Source organism: Pterocles gutturalis, unplaced genomic scaffold (assembly GCF_000699245.1).
Source record: "Pterocles gutturalis isolate BGI_N339 unplaced genomic scaffold, ASM69924v1 scaffold47169, whole genome shotgun sequence".
Taxonomy (NCBI): Eukaryota; Metazoa; Chordata; class Aves; order Pterocliformes; family Pteroclidae; genus Pterocles; species Pterocles gutturalis.
Genome location: NW_010137517.1, coordinates 1,728 through 29,052, shown reverse-complemented (window position 1 = coordinate 29,052; position 27,325 = coordinate 1,728). Strand labels below are relative to the sequence as shown.

Here is a 27,325-nt window from a genome sequence, read left to right as displayed (position 1 = left end):
TGTAGTGAATGGAATAAGACCTTGGTATCTCAGTCATTTACTAATTTACACCTCAATCTTCTACTGGGACTGCCGGAGCAAGAGTTCCATGCAGGATTTTGGTGAAAATAAGACAACAGGAATTAAAGATCACTGTCTGGCACTTGCTTTGGTTCCTTTTACAAATATTTATTCTCACTGTGTAAATAAAGAATAAACAAGGGCAGAATTATTAAGCTCGAGTCAATAATTAAAGTCCAAGTAAAAAGATCTACTTCACCGACGGTGTTTCCTGTACATGTTATATGGGCTCTGAATATTACATTTCATCAACAACTTTAGGAAATCACATTGCTAAATATTTTACTGGTGAATATTTTAAATATCTTCAAAACATAATGTTCAAGAAGCTTCCTATTTAATTTCATTTTTTTAAAATTACATTTTCTGATTACAGCGTAAAGCAGAAAATATAATTCAGACTATGAAATAGGGTTACTTTAAAGAACCAAATATTTTGTAGTCACTAGCAGCAAACTGCCCTTTTATACACACAATAGAAGTCAATAAGATTTCTTTGGTAATGTTTTGAGCTAAATCAACAGTTACTAATCTTATTGTCATACCAAAGTACATGTGACAGCATTGTCAGAATATGTTCTCTCTTTTAAAGTTTGTTGCTTTTTTTTCCCCCTCTGCCTTTTTAACAGAACAACTGTTAATAAAAATGGAATTTACCAGTTTGAACAGGCTTCAAAATGTAAGGCAGTTCAGGACAACATTTTGTCATCATCTATCAAGAAGAAAAGGTAGGTGTTTGCTGTGATTTCTGCTTCGTTTGTTTTAAATAAAAGGGTAAAAGATTGTCCTCTCTTACGTAATTGTCGATTATATTAATGTGGAGCTATAAAACAGGAAACTGAAATTGTTCAGCCAATGTTTGCCTGCATTTTTTCTTTCACATGAATTAGATTTATTTGAGGTTGGATTTTATTTTTTTTTATTTTTGCAATACAAGTCAACAAGATTTCTCCTTGCCAGTTAGCAACATTTTATTGCAAGATATCCACAAAAAGGTTGATCAGAGTCTGTGAGGTATAATTTCATTCCTGAGTGTCTTTTTCCTGATTGGTGAACACTCCTGCTATGAGCAGCCTCAGTTAATGGATTCTTTTCAACAAATTCACTAGAGTAAGTATGGAAATATACTGCTATAATAACTTGCTAATTAATTGCACTTATTATAATAACTAGTCCACAGGAAACTAATAATTCAGTTTTAGACATATTGAAAAAACACCCCAAATTAATTTTGGGTTTCAACTCACAGTTCTCCCTTTTCCCGATGTGGAAAAAAATCTCTGATATCAGCCCTGCTCAAATTCCTTGCCACTTTTTAAAGTGAAAATGGAAGAAGCAGCCCATTGCTTTTGACATGTAACATTTTGCCTATATGGAAGCTCCAATAAATACAACATTGTAAATAAGAAAGGCTTCCTACTAGGACCAAGTTCCAGCTTAAAATTCTGTGCCACAATGTTTTTAAAATTGGAAGCTGCCCCGTCCCCCATTTGTGAGGAGAAGAGGAATGAATGAGAAACAAAAGCTCTGCTGAAAATCATTATGTATCTTTCCCCATTCAAAGCACTGGAGAAGTAAAATTTTTTCTTAACACAGAAACAACCCTAAATCATTATTTTAAAGCTTCTCCTGTCTTTTCTGCCCCCTCCTCACTTTCTCATTGCATTTTAAGACCTTTCACCTGTTGTTAAGTCACCATATTCCCAGCATTCTGTCTTTACTCTTTTAATTCTTTCTTTTTTTTTCTTCTCTATAGCCTCTTCTCCCACCAATATTCCACTTCATCAGCAACACTATTATTGACGTGTTTACTGCTTTGAAAGGTGGTAGACTGCTATGTTACTGATGCACTGCTAGTGAGAGCTGAAACAGAGACTGGCAAACAGAGGTCAAAGAATACAGTTGACTGAAACATTGAGTGATTAACACCAAAAGAAGGACAACCAGTCACTGTGTTGCCTCCAAAATCCAGTTATAGCAATATAAATGCTGTTATTTATCCTGTGTGTTATGAAGTTGTACAGGCTCTTCATAGGTAGAACGTTTTGGAACTGAGATTGTAGGAGAAACTTTACGAAGTGTGAGACCTTTATTCTGTGGCTAAAGAGAAAGGAGCTGCACCATTCAATGAGGCAGAAGATGAATTGGGCAGGTAGGAAGAGAAACTGATGCTTGGAACAAAGGAGCAAGGGATTGCTTTGTGCCATGAATATTTCAACTCATTGCCCTTCACTGAGAAAAGCTGCAGGTATCTTTGTTGCTTTTTCAAGGTGTGACCCACAACCGTGGTAGATAAATGCTTTATATTGCAACCCTAGACTTTCAGGGACATTCTGGACACTCTTGCCTCTTCAGTTGGCAGAAAGGGAAAAAAATTACTAGTTTAAAGCTTGTCAAATAATTTGATAGTAAAAAATGCTATGTAAGTGGGAAGTTATTATGGCAGCAGGTATGTGCTGGTGGTGATAAAGAGCCTGAAATGCTGAGTTTTGCTGGCAGTTTTCCATTCTTATTCTAGAGCAAGCCCTGTGCACCCTTTCCTGAGGGCTTTAAAAACAGATAGTTGTTTTCGTAGTCTTAAAGTGTCCAAAGGCAAAAGGGATCCTCATTTTCTCTTGCATTTCCTACTGTTGTTTTTGTTTATTTCCTTCATGAACATAAGCTGCCAAGAAGGAGTGTCTCCTTTTTTCACTCCTGCTGTTCCGTTTTCCTTCTAATTCAAAGAGCCATTTTTCAAGTAGGCATTTAGTTTTAGCAAGTAACCAGTGGGGCTGCATCTGTTTCTCCTCTCTGACGTTTTACCTATTGTCTCTCTACTTTCTCGACACTTCTGTCTTTGCTGTAGTCCTTTAGATATCTGCCAAAAATTAGAAGACACTTATACTTTGTCAGTGTCTTGACTGTGCATAAGAATGCCACCTTAGCCACTGCAGTTAAGGTCACTGCATACCTGACAAGCACTGTAGGCAAAAAAAATCCTTCCAAATGTTACTTACCAGCAAGGCTTGTACAGTGTAAGTGAATTTCCTACAGCAGAAAGTTACTATAATGGCTGTAGTGCAGGTGGCAGACAAAACAGAGATGAAACATGTTTCATTCACTATTCTTGGCACTGTAGTTATTGTCTTGTTCGTGTATTTTTATAGTTCAATTTACCTGAGATTTTTTATCTTAACAATAAAACCCTTTTAGCATCAGTGATTATGTGCTTTAAGCTCCTGGGTGCCAGTGGAAATAGATGTATTGTCCCAGGTCATTAAAACGGCACAGTGGAGAAGAGGACTGTCTGGGTTACAGCAGAGCCATGAAATGATATTCTGATGGCCTTCTGGACTGATTCCATTGGAGAAGTGAGTCCCCAAGGCTCCTTTAAAGCAGGAAATGCTAAAATAGGTTTTCTGAGAGGAAAGCAAAGCTTTCTGGGCTGCAAACCCAGCTGCAGCAAATCCCAGAGCTTCACTTTGAGTCTTTAAAAAAAATTAATCTATGGGAGTATTGTCTGTACTCAAGTAGAGTTTGTTTCATGGAAATGTTATATTGGTGTGAGCAGATGTGATGGCTGCCTTGCAGAGCTGCCGTGGTTGGGAGCTCCTGTCCCCAGGACGTGCTGCTGGGGTGTCTCTGCCACTTGCACTGCTGTGCCAGCACTGGCAAAGATGAGTTCTGACAGTCGGTATTTTGGTTGTAAGTCATAAGAGGAGCAAAAGCTGGATGCATCGGGCAAGCAAAGGTGGTGTTCTGCCTTGTAAAGACCTGGCAGTGGTGCTGGTCTGGGTGAGCTGGTGAGCTTAGACACCTCCAAGCAAGAGTGGTTTCATCCAGTGGAGAGCAGTGGCACGGCAATGGTGTTCTTGCACTGTGTAATTGGTGTTTTTACCCTAGGTACAGCTTCTGTTACATGTGTAAGAAGGGTTTCTGACAGTGAGTGCGAGTGCACATATTTCTCATGAAACCTCAGAAGTAGCATTATGGATGATACTTTGATTTTTCTCCTTACCAAATGTTTCCCTGTAACTTGCTGATAACTTCCCAGTCCATGAGATTTCTTTCTGAGCTGATGGTAATTTTTCTTTTCAATTCTGACTCTGATCTTCATCTTATCAATGTCTTTAGGCTAGAATTTGCTTTTTTCTATATTTTTTTCCTCCTAGATAATGGTAGCCTAAGTAATTCTTCATGCCCTGTTATCCTATTAATTTCTGGATTTTTTCCTTAAGTCCCAGCATCTAAGAGTTATTTATTGTTTAGTCTTAAGGAATAAAACTGGATGAGTGATGCAACATCAGCATAGGCCATTTTGTTCCTGTGCTTCTATCCCATCCTCCTCCTCCATGTACTCCCTGTGCTGGTACTGACACTTGTCTGACCCCATGGTGAGCCAGTTTAGGTAGCAGCTTCAGCAAGAAAGCAGTTCCATTTGCTCTGGCTGCAGTTCCAACGCTGCTAATACAACATACCAGCAGGCAGCTGCCAAAATAGGAAAGCCTTGTTCCCAGTTTGTCTGCTCCCATCAGTACTTGCTTATACTGGCTGTGGTGTTCGACAGAATCTTTCCTGATCTGGTTTAGCATACTGAAGAAGAAAATGTATATGCATTTTTTTTTTCCTTCTGGGTTATTGTTTTTGCCATGGTAGTGAACTAAAGAGGCCTATGAAGGCATTTGACAAGTGCAAAAGCTGTCAAAAACAGAACAGAGGTGGAGGCAAGTAAGTACCAGTAGTGGCACAAGGGAAAGGACAGATTTGGAGTTGGACTGGAAGGAGGAAGAATGTACTGCTCTAGGTCGGATCAGCTACAGCTGCAATGAAGCTCATTTCACTTTCTCCCACTTCTGTGCATCCATTCCTGTTCTCTTGCATTGTGCAAGAGCTCAGTAAACTCAGTTTAGTCACAATCATCTAGTTCCATTAAGAGTTTGCTGCGTCTGGAGAATGAAAATTGTACATGTTGTCACAGGTGCAAACTTGAGCCAAGACCAAATTCTAATGCAGAATTCCTCTAAAAAGTTCAATTTATTTTTCCATGTGGAAATGGGACATGATTTTACTCAGGGGTAGATAAGTTAACTGTAGCAGTTGCTGTACTTTTATGAAGCAAATCTAATGCAGAATTCCTCTCAAAAGTTCAGTTTATTTTTCCATGTGGAAATGGGACATGATTTTACTCGGGTAGATAACTGTAGCAGTTGCTGTACTTTTGTGAAGCAAACAGGAAAAGGGATCTGTTCTTTCAAATGTTTACTGTAAAGCTGTGGTACTAGAAGGATGTTGAACACACAGAGAGAGAAGGAAGCTTTTGGGTCATTGAGTTCTGCAGCTGCAAGCCACCACAGCCTTTTTATCAATTCTTATGCTCCATGTGAAAACAAGTGAGGGTTCTTGCCATCCCAACTCTTGCAAAACTGTTCAAAATACACACTTCTAAGTTCCAGCCTAAATAAATTCGTGATCATTTGGTTTTAGGCCAGCACTAAGCCATTTTTGCTGAAATAATACAACGGAGACACAAGTCACATAGAATTTGTAGTCATGGCATCCATATCATCTCTTCTTCCCATTCCCCCAGTCCTCCTTATAACTCAGTTATTGTTTTTAAAAAACCTATATTAGGATCCAAGCACAAATGGGAAAAGTATTAGCATTGAACCTATAAGGGAAGAAATGTCTCCATTCTTTGGACTTAACATGTTCTGAAGTATTTCACATATGGACAAATTAAGTCTCTTGAAAGGGTTTAAAAGGAGTAGAAAGTTCTTTGGTTACATGTGCCAATGTAACCAAAGTGCTGGTTGGTGTAAAACAACAGATTGTTTTATTTAAGAGATAATTTAAAGGAAATCTTACATCTGTAAATATTGGTCTATGGTCTTAGATGATTGAATTGAGCTTTGGGGACTCTGTAAGGTTAATGAAAGAAAAAGCATAAGAAGTGTAATGTTTCATCTTGGCTTGCAAGAGCCTAATTTCAAAATATTTTTGAAGTTTAAAACACCAAGTACAAGAAAAAGTTTTATGTATTATTTTAGATTCTCACACTTGAAGTTATTTCTAGTAACTTCAAGATATTTATGGTCAAATATTTAAGTTTGAAATCGGTGTACTTTTGAAAGTTTCTGAAAAGAAAGGTTCATTAGGACATAACTATTAAGAAGTGGTGTTTAATAGGTCATGCTAATTAAATGAGGATAATACTGTTACAAATTGCAAAAATAAAATAGGCCATGGAGTTCTAAAAGCAAGCTATTATATATGCACCACACGCATTATTATTAATACATGCATCGTCTGAATGTTTTAGAGACTGTTTCTAAATATGCATACATATATATTCTAGTGTTTGATGTTGTTGCCTTTTTTTAGATATTCAGAAGATTATTATCTGCACATAGTCACAAAACTGCAGAACTGCACCTGGATAAGGAGACCAGAAGAATCTACAAAATTTAGGTAATATTCATTGTCTCATTTAGAAAAATTGTCTACCCCAGATTTGTCTGACGAGTGATAACTTTAGATCTTCCCTTTTGAAAAGATAATTTTGTGTTGCTTTTAGACTGCATCATATTTATACATTTCTATTAATCTTTTGATGCTGGGGCTCTTCTTGTTTATTTGAATAGAACTGTGCAAAATGAGTAGGATAAGAGAACTACACAAATTAGACTAATTTCACCTGTCTCCACTATAATGAATAGTTAACTAACCTGAGCAGAATGGATTAAAATGTTCCTGACACAAAATCTACAAAACAAAAAAAACCCCAAAAACCAAACAAGCAAAACCAAAAAACCAACCCCAAAAACCCAAACCAGTAATGTGATTTTGTCCGTCTGAGCTGTCACTCTGGTAAAAGACTGTGTAATGAAGCAGTGTATTTCTTACCTGAAGAATATTGCTGCTATTACAGAAGTGCCCAAGGCACTCATTAGGTGTGACGCTGCATGTCATGGCCCCTGAGCATGTAAGCATGTGATTACATCTGGCCTTGTTTGGGATGGCGAAGCTTCCACTCTCATTTGGAAATGCATTATGCTGGGCTTAGAGGACAGGTTCACTGTGCCAACCCTATTTTTTCCAGGGGGAAATACTCTCTTTAATTACGTTATTACATGGATCAGAATGAAAGATTCTGTTATGATCATTAAAAATAAAAAAACTGACCTACCTTCCAGCTCTTTGGAGTTAACTGTCATTGAAAACGTAGTACCTACATATGCAGCATTATACCCTTGGAAGAAGTAGCTTGTGGGGTGGTAAAGCTTTTTGTGCAACATAAATTACTGTGTTTGCTGTGTATCATAACTGACTAATGGTGTTTCCCAAAGCTGAGGTAGGAGAATACAGAGAGTTAATGTTTAAGAAACTTTCAATTAACTCAGGCAGGCTTTAGCTGTGCAGAGATGTTGGAACATGCTACGGAGCTGTAGAAGCAGCCCATTCTGTTTCAGAATGGGCAGGTGTCTTGTACAGAGTTGACAAGAGGTCAAGCTGCTCTCATGTGCTCTTCACCCTGCTACACTTAGGGTTTTTGTTTTCCAGTCTTTTTTAAACTTCTCTTCCTTCTGAAAGGACCAGCCTCCACTTACCAGCAATTTGCCACTTCTTCTGCTGTGCTAGGTGTACAAGTCAGTGGCAGAGTAACCGCTCCTTGTTGTTCCTACTTGACTTCTTCATTTATTGCTTGTGTAATCTCCCTTCCACTGGGCCAGCTTCTTCTACATCTTCTAGGCCTATGGGAAACAAGCATAACACCCTCTACCTAAACTGTCATGAGACTGATGGACTTTTAAGTATCAAGTGCGTACTGTTCCTCTTGCTATCTTTGCCTTCTAGCAAGGAGTGTGGGTCATAAATAGTCAAGGTGGGTTATACAACCAATGCTCAGACTGGAAATATTAACATTGAAAACTGTGGGGTGCAGTAAGGCCACTTAGAAAATGTGGACTGTATGTACATTGAGGTGAGCTTCCTAGCTTTAACTTAGCTTGAATATCAATCAAAAAAAAAAAAAAAATTTTTGAAACCCATGCTTCAGCGCAGGCTGGACAAACTCTTGTCACTTAATCAGAATTCAAGGTCTGTGCTGTTATGGTTTAATTGCTTTTTAACATCCAGACTAGCTAGTGTATTAGCTAGTTCATACAACTCATGCTGCAATCCTGATGACAGTCCCTATGAAATCTGATCTGTTTTGATATAATCCAAAAATTCCATTGATATGACCAAGGACTGGTACTTGGGTTTAGGGCATTGTAGATGATTATTTTACAAAAGGTGTGTGCTTCTGCATAAGTCTTTTCTTTCTTTTTCCATTCTCTCAAACTCCTCTCTGTTGTTTTCTGGAAATGGGATAATAAAATTTTACAGTTGTCCTTGCTCCCAGACCATACTGGAGATTTTCAAGAATCTTAGCAGTTGGTCATTAGAGGCTTTCAAAAAAACAAAATGTTTTTAAAAAGATAAAAAATCAGTGTAAAGTTTACTGACTAAATCTGAATACACTCTGTGCTTACCGCACTCCCAAACTTATTTATCAGACTTAAGCACAAGAGCCTGCAACTAGCTTTGCAAGGACACTAGCTGAGAAATGGTGCATTGAGAAAGCTCTATGGGGAACAAAGCTTCTAGAAATGTGGTGAAACAAATGAATTAATTCCCTGGCAGTACATCTCTTTATTTTTCTAACTTTGCCTAGTGTCAGGTAATGCATAATAATTGTGTAATAAAAATATTATTCAGTTCTAAAAATCTCATTAAGAAGGTAGAAAAACACACCCATTTTGCAGAAGAGGAAATTAATCTCAGAGGGGCTGTGCTGCAGGAATTGGGTTATACAGCTCAACACGTCAGGAGGCTGGCTGTGTCATATTCCCCTGCCAGTGCCGCCAGGAGTCTGCTGCTGACTAGACTGAAGAGAAGCTGCTTGACTGCTTTCCCTGTTTGCCCATCTGTTAAATGGAGTGGACACTTACATGCTTCCTAGGCGGTGTCAGTTGTATGACATCTCTGTATTATCCTGAAGTTATTAAGAGCAGGCATGCATATTTCTAAGGGATTTAATGTCTTATGCTTCAGGGCATAAACTAACCTCTAATTAATAAGGTTCAAAAGCAGCTTCCCGTGGGGTAGTGAATTTCTCAGAGAAGCTTTCTTGTGTTTTCCTTTGCAGCTTTTGCTGTTGGCTACCATCACACTGGTAGTGGAGTCAAGAAATATGTGATCTGAGCCAGTAACTCATATGTTCCTAGAAGACAGCACCATGTGCCAATGAGTATATATCAATTCTCTTTGTAAGCTACACTCCCAGCAGATCCAGGCCAAATAAAAGAATATGAAGTAGAAGTGCAATGCAGGAAAGAAATACTTATCTTTGTATTTGGCAAAAAGATTACAGCTGACAGCCACATGTGGCACAAACCACAGTGTTTTTGCCAACCCATTGTACAAAAAGCAGAGTGCAGGATTGAAGGTTGACCCTCTACTACATAGTTCATCTTTGCAATGCATCTGTGAAAACTGTGTCCATTTGTTGTCAGAGAGCTGCCCTATTCCAGATGGCTTTCTCTAAAGCTGCTCTGCTGTGCAAGCTCACATGCACTTGGCTGGGTTGCTATCTGGCAGCGATCGGTGGTTCTTGACAGCTACATGATGTTTACCCATGTGTTTCTCAAAATCAAGAAGAATCATGAGGCAAGTACGAGCCATGATGTTCTCTTTAATACCTCCCATATCCACAGTCACTCTTCTGTGGTTGATTTTTGTTCAGCCTCTGTCGGGGAACCAGTCTCCTGGCCCTTCACTTATTTCAGTATCTGTAATGCTGACATCAGCACTGCCAGATTCAGGCTGCCCTCAGAGGAGCAAGTGCAAGCACTTGGTTCATTGCTCTTGCAATCTAGTTAAGATTTATTGTGCCTCACAGTAGTGTTTGTCAGCCATTGCTGAAGAGGTTTTATCTAACTTTGCAATAGAAGCTAGCAAAGGTGGTGTGCCTACACCAGAAGTGGTGTAAATGCCATCCTGCTAACAGTGATTTAGGGAAAGTCTTCTTCATTAACTGTTGCTGACGTGTAGAGAACTATTTAAGTATTTTTTTGTTCAGACCTTCCCTTTATTAAATTCAGCTGTGCTACTCTTTTTCTTTTTTTTTTTTTTTTTAATTTTCTTGTTCTTTATGGCTCTACAATCATAGAATCATGTAGAATCATCTGGAATCTTCACATTATCCCTTTGTTTCTAAGCCCGCTTGAATTCTTCCTCCCTTTTCAGATTTACATCAGCTGTAACTTGTTTTAGACAAAGCAAGTCTTTGGATTTCTTGGTTATAAGAGAGGATTGGTAGAAACTTGGAAAGGGAGGGGAAATAGACTCACAGCTGCCTGGAAGCATCATTCTTAAAGCTTCAGAAGAAAAGCTGTGCTGGGTAGCTTCCTCTGCAAAGGCTCTTCTAGCTACAGACAGTAGAGTCTCAGGTTCCCTAGGTAACGTGAATATTAATTATTATATTAGTATTCTTGAAAGGTTTTCCACTTAAAAGAAATGTTTCATTAGTGCAACAAATTACAGAGCCCAATTGGGTGCAAACTGTAATTGTTTTTTACACCTCCACGTCTCTTTGCTTTACAGACTTTTAAGCTTGATTTATTCTCATTGGGCCTATACACCCATGGCGGCAAATAATCTGCAGGTTTTCCAAATAGTTGCAACTCGTGGTTTTGCTAGAAGCTAACAAATAGCTAAAACAGCCCTCAGAATGACTGGGCAGGAGGGGAAGGAGGATACAGAGAATGACTGAGCAGATGCTGTGCTTCAGAGAAGCCTCTGGGCGTTGTATTTCTGGGCTATCTTGCTGAGCTTGGAGCCTGGCAAAGCTCCAGCAGTTCTTCAGGAGTGGTATCACACTTGGAATAGCTCTGGGTGAGCTGTGGGTACTGGGCCCCCTCCCCATGGAAATACTGTTCCTGACAAACCTTACTTGCATCTGATAATGGAGAGGGAAATTCCTAGGTGTAAAATACAGTTTTAAAACCCCTGATGTTACACTGCAGTTCAGCTGGCACACTGCTCCATCCCACCAAAGTATTTTAAACTTTTTTTAAAAGAAAGCATTACCACTTTAGAAAAAGAACCCTGGGTCTTAAAAAGAATAGTTAAAAGATCAACCCATTTTCCTAGTCCTGTAATTTCCCCTCCTGCTTGTTATTCCACTCGACCTCTATTACCCTTTTTCCACTTTAATATCTCTTCTGAAAAGCATGTGTTAAACATTCCTATAGATCGTAAAATCCCGCTCCTTCCTGAAGAGATTAATTTGTAGTGTGCGACACTGTAACATATATAACAGTATTGCTTAACACATCTGTGTACTGCAATGAGCCACAGTTGAAACACAAATATAAATTGACCTTGCAGGGTATTTTGCTTACATAAGCTCACACCACCACATAATCAATAGCTTTCCCAACACTAAGCAGATCAATAATTCCACTATACTCTCTGAAATCTTCCATTCCAGTTTGCAAGAAAATACACAGAACCCTGAGGTTACAGTGTGATTTAAGAGTACATTTGCTGCATATTTTTAATAGATCATATGTATATCAGGAGTATATATTCAGAGACATATTTCTATTTCAGAAGAGAAAAAGGCTGGGTGGAGAGATAGTAATTGGTGACAGTTTGGAGAAGTGGTTGAATCTTTTAATTGCTCTACAGACTATATACTTTCCTGAAGGTTGGAGGATTCCTATAAGGGGAACCTAATTTTCGATCAGACTGAGTTAATTATGTCTTTGTGGCAGACTCTTTAAATAGTCTTTGGCTTGAAAATTTTATTACACTTTTTACATACTGAGCCTTGGTATCAGATTCAACGCAGTTGGCTTTCATTGTCTTAAACATTTATGATGTTGCTTTATTTACAGACAGTTCAAGGGCTGTCAGCATAGTATTCCCCTTCAACACTTTCTATTTCAGACATCAGATTTAACTACTCTTTTCTAAAAGATTGGAATATGTCATAATATGCCACATCGCACTTTGATGCTATTGGCTTGGATTGACAAGAGCCTGGAGAAACCCATATCATTGTCTAGAGCCCCCAGTGCAGTACAATAAGATAATTGCTTGCTCATTATAAAATATTACAGCAGTGGACATAGATAAAAGGTAGTCTTGCTGTCACGACAGTCTCTTCAATAAGAAACCTCAAAGTCTTTGTTGTTTTCACATGTACAGTACAATAGCTCAAATGAACTAATGATTACAAATACCCAAGCTAGGTGAACTATTAAAACAAGCTATTAGGCAAGCATAGGCTTTTCTGGTTATTAGTAATCCACAAACTTTTGTCGCTCGGAATGCTTTGCCCTTTATTCAAATGATATTACAAACTGTGCTGTGAAATACACTTAGCATCAGGCATACAGGAGTTACAGATTTAAGTATTTGATAGTGTTACTTTGTCCTTGGTTATCTCTTTTATGTGGTGTTTATGTGTGTTGGGTACCTGAAAATCCACAAAGACGTGTCTGTGTAAGCATTGCTGGTGTGGATAATGTGCAAGTGCTTTGTAACAGGATTGATATGATATTATTTTTGCAAACAAACGTTCTCTTGTACAGATGTTTGTAAAAAGTGACTTAGAATCAAATGGACTTAGACCATTACTGGAAGAGGTTGGGCCAGATATCTATTAAAAATCTCCAGTCATTGAAATTCTGCACCTTTCCTAGGCAACCTGTTTAAGTGTGGTTCCTAATACTGAACTTGGGCTTTCTTTAGTGCCAATTAGGACTGTTTTCCTCACCCTTCCCACCCTGGCCTTAGAGGATAGTTGAGCATCTGCTATTTAGAACAATGTTTTGCATATTTTGATACTTCTGCAGTGTCCATCCCCATCCACTTTTCCCCTCCTCCCACCTCAATTTAGTCCAATGTATAGTGACAGTAAAATATTTTATACTGTCCTCAGCAATGAAGAAAGCCCTCTGGCCCCAGGTCTGCAGGCACTGGCATCACACTGAAGTGTAGTCTACACAAAAGAAATACTGTTAAGTTCACACAGTTTTGTCAGATTCTGCAGGCTCATGTCCCCCTGGGCGTACTTGCAGCCCCTCGAGGATCACCATTAACTGTGTTGTCCTGGTGGTCCAGCTCTAGGCTGGGCAGACTATTCCAGTGGTGTTCTGAAGTGTGAGGCTGTGTAAAGTTCTGGTGCAAAAGCAAGCACTTTTTCACACCAGGTATATATCTGAATAAAGTATTTTTTTTAAATATGGAACAAAATTACTTTAGCTAAGCATTTATAATGAAAGAAGGCATTCTGAATAAAAACCACCCTGCTAACTGTGGGAGGATGAATCAAAGGTCCTCTTGCTAGTCCTATCAGTAGTTTGGAGGACTGAGGAGTTTTTAAGCTCTGCAGCAGCTTTCCATAAAGACAAATTTCATCCTTATTACAGATTCTTCCGGTTCCACTCAAGATAAGGGCTGGCTGAGAAACTCTGCTAGCCCTTGATTAACTGTTGGCTGTGTTAGCCCTTATGGCTGGTTCAAACTGAGTTGTTGGAAGGAAGATGTTGAGACATTTGCAGTCTCTTCAGGATGGGTGCACACCATGTCTTGTCAGCAGGCACATGCAGCCTGTATGCAAGCACTGAACCGGCTAAAATGCATATATTCGTATTAGTGCAGAACCAAGCTGAGCTAATTAATTTTGCTGCTAGGAGGGGTACAATAGTTCAGGTTGAGCTTCTTAGCTACAGAGCTATTACTGGAACTGCAAAGAAACTACATATTTAGATCCTGCAGATACTTACTGATTCCGTTAAATAGAGTGGACTATCCATGTGAAGTGTTTGTATTATGCAGAGGCATTTGTAAACATGTACAGTCAAGGCAGCAGTCCTCTGCCCACAGTTCGGTGTGGACTGACTGCATAGCAGTTGGAAAACAACATTATTCCTTTGACTTGTCTCAATACTTTGATAACTTGCTTCAGAAATCAGGATTTGCTTAAGTTCTCAGCAGCCACAAACCTAAAGAAATTATTTAGATGCCATATGAGCTCAAGAATTCCACCCCAGCTGACCTCAGTACAAAAATGGGTTCAGTGTCCTTGGTCCACAAAGGACGAAATTCAGTGAAAGCACCTTCTGAGCAACAAAAAACATTCACCAGTGCAACAATGACTCTGTGTTGTCTAATATGAACAAAACTTCACAGACAAATGCAGTACACCACTCCGGCTAGGTTGTCAAATAAGACTATCGTGACTGTACTTACTCAGTTTTATGAGGTGTGTAGTACCAGTCCAAATGGTGTGGTCTTTTTCCAGGTACCGTTTTTGTTCCTTACTTGTTAAAAGTGAAATTTCCAGAAGATGCAATCAACTCCCTTTCTGCTTATCTTGGTGTAAGAAATGCCTGTGGTTGATGTTACATTTCAGGATTTAAAAATAGCTCTTGTGTCTCACTCCACTTCAGCTGCTTGCAGGAGAAATGTTGGAGAGAAGGTTTCCTCCAAATAAGAAATTGTCAGTACCAACCTGTATTCCAGAGGAGATACTTCCCAAACCTAGGGCCCTACAAAACTTGGGTACTTTTGACTCCAGCTTCCTTCACTCTGCATTTCTAATGCTGTGACTGAATCATAAAAACACCTTTGTCTATGGCAAGTGTAGCAGCTCTGTTAACAACTAGAACTTAAAGCTTCTTACTGTAAGCTACATCCATGTTCTTACACATATCTAAGGTGGATGCTCAGCCTGTATAGCAACATCCCATCTTCCAAGAGCTGCCTCCATATCTCAGTGTTTTCTCCCAGTTGAAACAGACAATGTGGATCACTTTCTACTCTTCCAAAGAAAATGCGGAGTTTGGTTTAAGGCGGTATCATTTGGTGCTGTTAGCATTCTGACCCTTGTCTCTTATCCCACCATCTGGTTAGGAACTTCTTTGAATGGTAAGTTTTAACACTTTCTCTCTCCCCAGGTGGCATGATACACGAGTTGAGTTTAAGTGTTTGTCTTGGCTTTTCAACACCTTACCTATAGCACTTTTTAAAAAAATTGACTTGCACAGTACATGTCATAATCATATGAAGTACATGCTCTTCAGCATGTCATTACCTCATGACAGTGACCGCATATGACATTAACACTGTTATGACAGTTGCAGTAGTAGACTGCTTGAACTGGTCAGTCTCTACCCCTTCCTTATAGTTTGCTGTCAGTTGTAGAAGTACCATCTGTCACAGCTTGTACAAAGTCCTGTATGGACAAATCACTGAATATAATGCCAGTGGGTGTTACTGTCTGCGTGTCACATGCGTTCCCACTGGGGGTCTGTACATGGATATTTGGGCATGGTGGGATTCGGTGCAGTGATTTGTTCTAAGTAAGAGGTTTCTGTTGTTACCTCCAAATTTTTAGCACATATGCTCTTAGGTAACATGAGAATATATATCATTAACCAATATGTATTAACTTGTTCTTACTGCATTTCTGAACTAGCCTGGCTCTGTTTTACTTCCTCTGTGGATCCATAATATTAATGTAAAGTATTACTTTCTTATTAGTTCTGATATCTGTTTTTCTTCCAGACTGTTTCTGCTTTTATTGAAGCACTCGTTCTTGTGGAATGAGTAATAAAAAGCAAAAATGTGTCACCTGTATTAATTAATGTTATCTGTCATCAGTTTGCTTTTTCAGGATCTGCTAGCCATCACACAGAAAACAGCTGCTTGACTAAAGCTGGGCAAGAATATTCTGGCATTACTGCTCCTCCTCTCAACATCCCGTGGTTGACACAGATAATTTTTAGGCCCGCTTCATTTAGCTTTAAGAAAAAAATCAAGGAATTAAAAATTATGGGTTTTGTGATTCCTCATCTCCATGTGATTGCCAGGGAGCAGTGAGGGATGGCAGCTCCCTACAGGACAGGGAGCAGGATCCCAGCGCAGCCTGGCTGGCAGAGCAGGGACTGGCAGCCGGCTTGTCCCACCCGCAGCCGGGAGAGGGACAGCCCTAGCCCCGGGCACTGGGCACCTCCCAGGGGACAGGATGTGCATAGTTGGAGATTGGGATGGGCACAGCTGGAGATTGGCCCTGCTGCCCTGCTGCTGGCATGGGGATTGATGGCCCTGAGGGGCTGAAATGGGATTCTGAGCCATGGGCAGGATGGGGGGCTGGGCAGGGGTAGGGAGGCTTGGTGGTGCCCTGAGGGCCTGACAGTGATATCTGAATCCTCTTATTACTGCAGTACAGATTAAGGTTAGAAAGAGCTGCTTATATGAAAAAGTGTACAAGAAAGAAAAACAAGTGGACTCTAGTCAAGGGTGGTTCAATAACATCCAGTGTTCCCAGACGTAATCATTTGACTTTCCTGCCTCATTGCTCCATTTGTATTTTCCCATATGTTTAAAATAGGACACTATATGCCAAGAGCAATTGTTTTCATGATGTGTGCCCCTCCTGACCCTCAAGAGAATAGTCTCAGTTCCCTCCCTACCGCTGTATCTAGTGGTTTTCATTGACCGCAGACCCCCCCTGCCCCTTAAGGCTTTGAGCCAGTAATCTCTGTGTTCAGAGAGTGAAGCTGAATATGGCTTGTGGAAATCTGAAACCCACCGTTTCCTCCCTCAGGAGTGATATTTCCCGTTAAATTTCCTGGTAGCTCTCCTGGTATGGTTATTTCGGATCTGTGCCATCCTAGCACTCAGTCATTCCCAGCGTTCCTCACACATCTGGAAACTTTGTCTTTGAGGAGTTTCAGAGCTCAGTATTCAAAATGGGTTAATATATAGCAGTAAACCATCTGACAATTGAAATGGTACTCTTTCCTTTGGTATTTTATGTATTAATCAAACCAACTTTCACAACCTTTTTTCACCCCATTTTGACCATTATTTCAAGAGAAGTGAGATTGGGAGTTATCCTAGACCTGTTCATTCCCTTCTCTGTCTTCCAGGAAACATAATCCTTGGGTTCTTCCATGTGCCAGACTATGCCTATCTCCATCAGAAATAAAATTATGTTATTATTATTATTAGAATATTTGCTCTGTGTCCACTGTTGATAAAGTCGAATGAAGCAAATTCTCTTACCTGTGTCCTACCCTGTTAAAGTCAGCTTACTTTCAGCCGGAATTTGGCTGAAATTTGTTTAACTAGTTCCAGTGGTTTAGTTTACCATACTCACTGAAAAAAGTGTGAAAAAAAACTTTCCTCTTCCTCTGGCTCTAACTGTAAATACATTTTTTTTTTCTTCACAGTTAACCTCTAGTGTTAGGGCAGGAATTATTATCTTTTCCCTGCTGCATTGTCTTCTTCAAAATTCCAGGCAATTCTGTTATCAATGAATTTTATTCTCTAAATGGTTAGTAGTTCTCTTAGTATCTCACCTAATGAGGTAGCTACGTCCTACCAATTGATAGATGATGGCTGGCCATGAATATTTCAGCCTTACAGTCTGAAAATCAGATCCAGTGGCAGCAAAGTTCCCTAAAGCAAAATGAATTATAGGATTTCAGGTCTGATGGGGCTTATAATTGCATTTAACTTGTATTCACTTACATTTTTATAAGTTTGGAGGTAACAGGAATTGGAAGATGGGTGATAGCCTTCACTCCTACGTGAAGTTTGAGTGAATCCCTCACATTCTTATCTATGTAAGGACTTCTGCTAGGTGTTTCGGGGAGCAGCTAAGCTGTCTCTCTCTACGACAAAGATATCCATCTTCTTTATTTGCAAGTTGTGATGTAAGTTATTTAACATCTGTGATATTGTGCACAGGAAAACCATTCTGAACAGCTGCCGAAATGAATTATTAATTAATTGGCTTGCAACCACCTAACTGTTCACGAAGTACTATAGCCCATACTTCCGATGACCATTCCTTTCATCTCCTTGGTTCATTTTTTCTTCAGCCTTCTAGTTTCTTACGGTTACTTGTTCTGTGTTGATTGAAATCACATTGTTAATTCTTTAGAAACTGAAGTCTCTCAGTTATTTTTTTTTAAATAATCTTATCAATTAATAATAAAGATAAGACCAATTACAACTTTTTCTGGATGGGAAAGAGAGACCAAAAGGGAAAAATAGGTTAAGAAAATGAGTTCTTGGTCTGATTAGTTTCTGAACTTTTGCTGTGAAAATGGACTTGCTCTGCAAAGCAAGTCAAGGGAAATTACGTAGTAAAGGGTTTATATAGCCTTTTGTTGCTTAGTTAGTCAGAACTGGTTTTTATTCATCCAGTTCTCCACCACTGCTCTCCTGCTTATTTGCCTGTCTTTGAGCAGATTTTGTTTGGTTTTTTTGCAGGTCAGAATTAGCTTCCTGCTGTGATGCAGTTCACAATTTTGTTGCTTCTCAAAACAACACCCCACTGGGAAGTAACATGAGTTACGAAGTGGACAGTAAAAAGACAATCCTCATTACAGATGACATTTTTAAGATGCTGCCTGTGGTAAGAATTGCATCTTTACCTGTTTTTATAATTGGTGTATTGTACATATTTTCGGTTAGCAATAGAGCTGCCTTGTTTGATTCCTCTGGAGGGGACCCTTCACCCCCTGAATGCAATTCTTCATTCACCTTGTATGACCTCTTTTCCTGCTTTCCTCTGCAGTGGTGGAGGCATGGAAAGGGTATCACAGATCAGATTGTAGGTAGGGTTGCTACAGAATGCAACTTCCAGCCTGGCTTGGCAGCCAGCTGAATTCAGGTGTGAATCATCTGAGAACGTTCATTTTGCTGTTCTCATTCCCATTTTCAAAGGCATTTCAGTCTGGAACAACATTTTATATTCCCATGCCATTTCTAGTGCAGGCTCGGTCATATAACTTACAAAAGCTATTTTGATGGTAAACCTGATGAATGGAATGGAATGGAATAGAATAGAATAGAAAATAGACTCTTTCAGTTGCAAGGGACCTACAATGATCATCTAGTTCAACTGCCTGACCAGTTCAGGGCTGGCCAAGTTAAAGCATGTTGTTAAGGGCATTGTCCAAATGCTGGTAAGAATTGCATCTTTACCTGTTTTTATAATTGGTGTATTGTACATATTTTCGGTTAGCAATAGAGCTGCCTTGTTTGATTCCTCTGGAGGGGACCCTTCACCCCCTGAATGCAATTCTTCATTCACCTTGTATGACCTCTTTTCCTGCTTTCCTCTGCAGTGGTGGAGGCATGGAAAGGGTATCACAGATCAGATTGTAGGTAGGGTTGCTACAGAATGCAACTTCCAGCCTGGCTTGGCAGCCAGCTGAATTCAGGTGTGAATCATCTGAGAACGTTCATTTTGCTGTTCTCATTCCCATTTTCAAAGGCATTTCAGTCTGGAACAACATTTTATATTCCCATGCCATTTCTAGTGCAGGCTCGGTCATATAACTTACAAAAGCTATTTTGATGGTAAACCTGATGAATGGAATGGAATGGAATAGAATAGAATAGAAAATAGACTCTTTCAGTTGCAAGGGACCTACAATGATCATCTAGTTCAACTGCCTGACCAGTTCAGGGCTGGCCAAGTTAAAGCATGTTGTTAAGGGCATTGTCCAAATGCCTCTTAAACACTGACAGACTTGGGGCATCGACCACCTCTCTAGAAAGTCTGTACCAGTGTTTGATCACACTCTTGGTAAAGAAATGCTTCCTAATGTCCAGTCTAAACCTCCCATGGTGCGGCTTTGAACCATTCCCACGTGTCCTATCACTGGATACCAGGGAGGAGAGCTCAGCACCTCCCTCTCCACTTCCCCTCCTCAGGAAGCTGCAGAGAGCAATGAGGTCGCCCCTCAGCCTCCTTTTCTCCAAACTAGACAAGCCTGAAGGTCCCTAGCCACTCCTCATAGGTCATTCCTTCCAGCCCTTTCACCAGGAATGCTGCTCACTGGGGTGGGGCCTTTGCAGCCAGAAACACAGGTTGAGCAAAGGAATCAGAATTTGCAACTTGGGACTTATAAGAGACATGTAAGCTCTGGAGACCAGACAAAGAGGGCCACAGATATGTACTTAATTTCTTAAAAGTAAGACCACATGGGAGCCCTCTGGCCTGCCTCTGGCATTCTTGATTTGTGAGATCCCAGCATTCAAGAGTCCAGTCCATTCTAATGCTGCTGTGAATCACTAAAAGACTTAATTGCAATAGAGGGTACAGTGGTTCCAAATTTAAACTGAATGAAATAAAAAAGCAGTATGTTTTACGTGCATATATACATGCTAAGCCAGACAGAGTCACCTGGCCTTTGTGTTCTCCTTCTGTCTTTTCAGGATTGAACAAAATATTTGAACGTGTTGTTTTGTAATATGTTGCCAGGCAATGTGATGTCTACCACTTTCCCCACACTTTTTGCCTTGTTCATAACAGTGGCCCTTCCTGCTTCTCTTTGGGCAAGCTGATGAGAGAAGGAGAAAAGATAACACTTTGTGTAAGCAAGTTTTGATTCAATTTGACAAGTGGGTTCAGTTTCTGCAGTCGAAGCAGCCCAGCTGTTGGCCTCTGTGTTGAATGTCAATGCTCCCACAGCAGGAGAGATTGAACAAGATGTATGAAATGTTGCTGAGGCCCTGGGATAACAGCCAACTATATTAATGTCAACTGAAATAGCCAGCAATTTACATAAATTTAGTAGGTTGTGATCTGTGCTGGTTCACTTAGCTCCCATTCAGCTTCCTCACTGCAAGACAGGAACCTCTAACAAGAAGAGGAGCAGAGAGGGTGGACAGCTGGATACGGTAACCTCTTCAGCTAGCTGTCACATTCACAATGAGTTAAGCCAGGGCGCGTGATTATCCCTTACAGCGTCTTCAGGTTCCCCTAAATTTGTTATTTTACATCAAATGTAATTGTGTGATGACAAAGTAATGAACATTTACAAAGTTACCTTCTATTAGCTGGAAAAGTGAATGACTATGTGACAACCCCCAGTCTGTTACAGTGCAAAGGAAAATGGGTAAATTTAAACTGTCATCAGTAGAAGTTTGTTCCTTAGCTTGTCAAGGATTCAGTCCACTACTAGATAATTTTTGTGTTAAAGTGTATTTAAAATATATTAATCCAGTTTTAACAATTCGGTGTTATTCCATAAGAGCACTGACGACAGAAGTAGCAGTTCTCAGGCTGCTGGTGCTTATTTTTGGCTCTTAGCTGTCCAGGCCTGGCAACCCTGTCTGCTAAATGGTGAATGCTTTCTGGGATTTACTGGATTAAACCTGCAAGGACCAATTACTAAAGACGCAAAGAAACAATCAAAAGATTTATAAGGCATTGGCTGTGTCTTTTTATCTGTTTGCAGGCCTCTCCCCTTTCAGTCTATCCCTTCAAGACCTGTGCCGTGGTTGGAAATGGAGGCATTCTGAAAAATTCCAGCTGCGGAGCTGAAATCGATAGTTCTGACTTTGTGTTTAGGTAAGAGCTGCTTCATCTTGCTGAAGTGTGTCCAATGTTTCTAAAAACTTGGCAGGGTTGGAAGCATGCCAATGCCAGTTTGTAGCAATGAGGAAGGATCTTGACAATTCTTTATTTCTGCTTCTCTAAGGATACTCCTTCTGCTTTGTGAATTTCAGAACACTGCTTCCTAAGTAAAGAGAGGACTATATGCATACATGTATGATCTATGATTGCAAAGATACCTTGACAGTGATGTGAAACGTGGTTATCTGAGAGCCTGAAATTTCTCTTAATTTAACAACCTTTAGGAGAGGGAACTTTTTTCTTTTTTCTTTTTTCTTTTTTTTTTTTAATCAGGAGAAGAAAAGAAAGAAAACATGAAATAAGAAAGACTGGTATTAAATGTCAGATGTTTACCTTTGCCTCTGGTTTAACAAAGGGTTTACTTAGCTGTAGGTTAGCTCACTCATGCAGTTATTTGACTGCCCTGGTATTTGTCTCACCTTCTGTTAGGTATCAAAAAAATTAGGCATCTAATTTAAGTAGGGTTTTTTCAGCTGCCTCTATAGATTGTGGAGAAAACATAGTGCGTAATTTGGCCCACTCTCTCAGTCCATGACTCACACTTTGTAGTTCCTGCAAGGGAACAGAATAACAGAGTGAAGGTTCTTCTCTCAGTGATGTCCAATTGCACAGCCTGCTGGATTTTGTTTCCTTTCCTACTTTTGACTAATATTGGGGCTTTTCAAATTAAAAAAAAACAGTCTTTCCAGGTAGATAACTGCCTTAATAAAAATGGGAAATCTGCATGCTAAGATGCTGAACTTACTAAATTACTGACTTTTAAAAAAATACTTTCTTTACCTTTTATAGAAACCACTGTTTCTGCAATTGGACAAGTTATGCTGTTGTTGTCTCATGAAACAGCTGTCAACATTGCTGTGCAAGCTGAGGGAGTGGTATCAATCAGACTGTTATAAACAGAAAAATGATAAAAGATTTTCAGAAGAAATGCATTGTTTAGGCAGAAGGTGCAATATTTCCCAGCAGAGACAGAGCATTCATAGACTCACTCCTTCTGGGTTTTTAACTTTGCTTCTGATTTGTGAGATGATCTACGAAAATGAGCTCTCGGTGCCCTATTTTAACCATCTGTACAGTAGATTAAATATTTTTACTAGAAGTGCTGTAAGCCTTATTTAATATTTGTAAAGTGCTTAGAGATCTCTGGGAGCTGACATGAAAATGTCATTGCACAAGAGAGGAATTTGCAAATAATAACTGTAAAGCATTTCTGGTGTGCATCTGTTTAAGTAAATGTTTCTCAATTTCAGGTGTAACCTCCCTCCAACCACAGGAAGCGTTAGCAAAGATGTTGGCAATAAAACAAACCTTGTGACTGTTAATCCGAGTATCATAGCTCAGAAGTAAGTACTACTTCAAATCTGTTTCTGTGCAATATTGTATAATTGTTTGACATGATTTAGATTTTGTTGGAAATCCATTGGGATACCAGCGTAGAGAGCAGTGCATGCAGATTGCTTCATTAAGCTTTGGTTCCCATGTAAAATATGTACCAGTATAAGTGGAAAGCTGTTAAACCTGGCCTTTTTGTAGCAGAAAGGAGTCAGCAATACACAGATTAGCAAGTGCCTCAGTTGGCACCAGCCCACAATTTATGACAGAGTAAAACTGATGATTGCAAACCCAAGCCTCTTCTTTTCCCCCCGTGACCGTCATGACCCTTTCATAAGAAAGGAGTTGTAATCATAAATCAGGAAGGCTTGGAAATGTGTGTCTCATTCTACAAGTAGGACTGTAAGCACATGTTTTTAGGTAATGTGCTTAGAGGCTGTTCTGATGAAGGCTATTTCCTGAATGGAGGCCAAATTTCTGTAATCCATTTTCTCAATCCATATGAAAGCTGCTCACACACTTTTTTCTCAGAAAAGGTTTTTTTTTGTTTTTTTTTTTTTTCTTCACCTTCGTGATGAAAAGAAAACCTAATAAGACCAGGCTGACTAATCTGACATCTTCAGCAGGCTGGAACTGCAGTTTATCTATGAAAAGGACTGCTGTGGCATGTTATTTACTGCTTACTGATCTTACTGTATCTTATTGTCTGTCATATCTGTATTTGTCAAATAGACTGCATCAGTCAAAGCTTTTTTTTTTTTTTTTTCCTTTAGAGGAAGAAGGAAAAAGTGAGCATGGAAATGACTAACAGGCATTTGCCATTGATTCAAGGATAGAACTTGGTTTTTTGCAACAAGTACTAACTACCTTGATGCTTACCCAACCCTTTTTTGAGTTAAATTAAGATGAATTGTTGCTTCCCCAAAACCAGATTTAGCTCAATGATGTTAGTGGGGCTGCGCAAGAATATGAAGAAGGAAAACTTTGTCCAGTGACTCAGCATCATTGGTGACTACTGACCTGATGCATGATTTGTCTGGGCTTGATCTAAGTGTTCTGCCACAGCTGCGCTCATTTTTTAGCCAAATGAAGCCACACCAGGGTTAATAGGTGTTACACTGAAGGAAATAGGAGCTAAACCTGTGTGAGGACAAAATGAGACTATGAGAGGACTTTAGGATTTAAAAAAAAATATTAATTTAAATGTTCAGAGAACACTGTAAATGCTTTTGAAGGAAGTGACTTGGCACCATTTGGAAGAACTAAGTTTGTTTCTTCTCTCAGAAGATCTATTCTGACTTTATTCATTTTAATTTATAATTCTGTGTTTGGGTACGGGGTTAGTTTGATGTTATTATTGTTAAGGTTAACCAGCTTTTGCACTGTGTCTGTCAGGGTGTACAATGTAGATGTAGGAATGAAGGACAGTTCTTATGTGTCCTGATGGAGCTGGGCTACAGTGGCAGAGGAAAGGAGAACAAGACGAGGTTGAGTTGTTCAGGTTTCTAGCTAGGGAGGAACAGAGGTCTGAATTATGTCCTGAAGGCTCTTTATATACTTGTACACTGAATAGAAACAGAAAGTTACTGAAGTAGAGGCCAGAAGTTCACCCTTCAGTCACAGAATCACAGAATGTTAGAGATTGGAAGGGACCTCGAAAGATCATCTAGTCCAATCCCCCTGCCGGAGCAGGAACACCTAGATCAGATCACACAGGAACGCATCCAGGCGGGCTTTAGGCTCAGGTGCTTCTTGCTTGTTTTGGCTGTGCAACTCCTGCATGCACAGGGGACCAAGGTCAGCAGGAGGGGCTGAGTCTCTCTCATTCATTTTGTTTGAGGGTCTGGTGATAATGGCACTTTTCTGGGAAGCAGAAGCTGTAACTTTAAACCCCTTCAGGCTGAGAAGGGGTGTATCACTCCTTGCATGAGTTCAGTTGTGCAAGAAGTAACTGATAACTCCTTCATTTTGAATTGTGAAGTTTTGAATGGAAATGGCAGTGGCTGCTGTCCTCTGTCTTGAAGTGCTACAGGAGAAGAGGGTTTGAACCTAATCAAGTTGTGAAAATAAATGTAACCAAGTTTTCCAGTTCCTGCTGGAGCCCTTTGTGAGCTCTGGTAGCCCTTAAAAGGTGAAAATACACTGTTCAGATACACAACTACCTACAAAAGAGAACTCGGTGCTTTGTATCCCAAAGAGGATGTGAGCACCATGTGTTCAGGTGATTCAGACAACTCAGATCTATAGAGGAAATGAGCTGGGTGACCCCCTTGTGTCTTGTATCACTTCGTGGATAACGCTGGAACTTCACTGTTCAATATTTGGGAGCATGGAATTATCCAATGGTGGGAATTAAGTCTCTTTGCTGGTTGTTGGGGAACCAAAGCATCTGAGGATGAATCTTCTTCATTTGTAAAGTTAGATCTCTAAGTCTTTACAGATCTCCATGTTTTCCCTTTGTAGTCGAAGAAGATAAATAGACATGCCTATATTTTCAGCTATTTTGAAAGTATATCAAAAGCAGCTGAAACCCTGCAAAACTTGAGCACACACTGATCTTTAACACTCCAAGACTGCTCATATGCATACTTGTATTTCCACGCATGTCAGACACAGATTTTGAAGACAGGTTATTGTATACCTGTTGATGTAAGAAACACATTTCACAAACACATGAAGTACGTATCATAGAGCATGTATTTTTAAAAAGAGAAAGTATGAATATGATTTTTTTTCTCCTTTGAAATTTCTTGATTTGTTCAAGTCTATAAACAGGTTCTGATCTCATTAGTAGTGAATTTGATCTGCTTCAGTAGCTCCCATGTTGCCAATTCAATCCTATGAAGTGTGCTCTTGTTATACAGTAAAGACAGATTTTCATAACTGCACATATAGCTGGTTGGTATAAATTTGCAATGTAGACAGGCTGAACTGGTGCAGCAGAGTTCATAACTCATGTATGCAAGTTCAGTTGTGCTGTTTTAATCTGTAACATATATATCAATAGTACATTCTATTCACTCTTTTCCTAAAATGTTGTACTTTGCAGATACAACAAACTAAATGAAAAGAAGAGAGAATTTCTGGAGAACATTGCAGTCTATGGAGATGCTTTCCTTTTATTGCCGGCATTTTCCTTCAGAAGCAACACAGCCACTTCTTTTAAAGTATATCACACTCTGCAAGAGTTCAAAGCAACCCAAAGGGCAATCTTTTTCCACCCCATTTATCTGAAAAGTCTTGCCCAATTCTGGAGAACTAAGGGTGTGAAAGCCTACCGGTTGTCATCTGGTTTTATGATCACTAGTGCTGCTCTTGAGCTGTGTGAGAATGTGAAGCTCTATGGCTTCTGGCCTTTCTCAAAATCCACAGAGAAGATGCCAATCAGCCACCACTATTATGACAACCAGCTGCCTAAACCAGGTTTCCATGCAATGCCCAAAGAATACAACCAGATTCTTCAGCTTCATGGCAAAGGCGTTTTGAAATTGCAGTTTGGTAAATGTGAATCAGACTGAAAAGGTAGGTCACATTCTTACCAAGTAAAATGTCTTTAAGTAACGTGTCAAGGGAAAACTTGTTTTGTGAATGGTGTGTGTCTGTTCTTCCTTAGGGAGACATTTCTGCCTTATGATAATGAAAGTTGTGTTCATAAAGTAAGTGAAAGGTTGGAGTTTTCTGAATAAATATAAAGTATCACAGAGTTGAGAAATGTTTTCTAATTGTGGACTTTAGATGGGGAGCATAGCTAAATATACATCATCACCATAATTTAAAGTCAATCCGTAGTGTATCCTTATCACAGATAGAGATAAAGAGTCTCTACCAACCTCTGTTTGGTATCAATTCCCATGAACCAGCTTCTGTTGTGAATTGCTTTATTAAAGGCAGTCACATACTATGATCTACAAGAGAAGACACCTAATCTTGGCACTGCCTTTCCGGACGTACACAGAGGCCAAAGTAAAGATTGCCCTGCAAAGGAGTAGCATGCATACACCCCCTTGTTCCCTCTTGTTAGGTAAAGAGAAGTTCAGAGCAGTATGCTCTCACAGCCCTGGGCTGAGAAACAGCTTGAGGACAGTAGTGAGTGCCATACACTAAAGCAAATCTTGCTGAGGATTTTACCGTGAGGCAGCTCTGAATCTGGGAGTTATAAATACAGGATCAAGTGTCATTCCATTTCCTCTGTCCTTCCTAACTGTCCCATCCCCCTGGGACCTCTGCCTTCTGTGTATTGCCTCAGAGAAACGCGGCACAGAGCTTGGCCCCTGACCTTGAGCCAATTTACTGTGTACAGATTACAGATGGCTTTGAAAAGATTTGTCTGCATGTTTTCAGTCTTGATCTGCCCTCTTGACAAAATAAGAACTATTTGTATGAATACTTCTTCGTGTTTTAAGTTAACTCAGAAATTCCCCAGCTCACAATACTGTTGTCAGATTTGCCTTT

At 39.7% G+C, this 27,325-nt stretch overlaps 1 protein-coding gene across 1 annotated transcript; it reads left to right on the top strand.

Moving 5' to 3' along the window:
- Window positions 1-652: 652 nt before the first annotated feature.
- ST8SIA6 (ST8 alpha-N-acetyl-neuraminide alpha-2,8-sialyltransferase 6) lies at window positions 653-26,391 on the top strand (the record flags this gene model as incomplete). Its single annotated transcript, XM_010082625.1, has 6 exons — window positions 653-788; window positions 6,421-6,507; window positions 18,382-18,526; window positions 21,363-21,475; window positions 22,792-22,884; window positions 25,923-26,391. Coding segments are annotated over 6 exons (1,043 nt in total), but the record flags the coding sequence as incomplete, so codon positions are not given.
- Window positions 26,392-27,325: the final 934 nt, after the last annotated feature.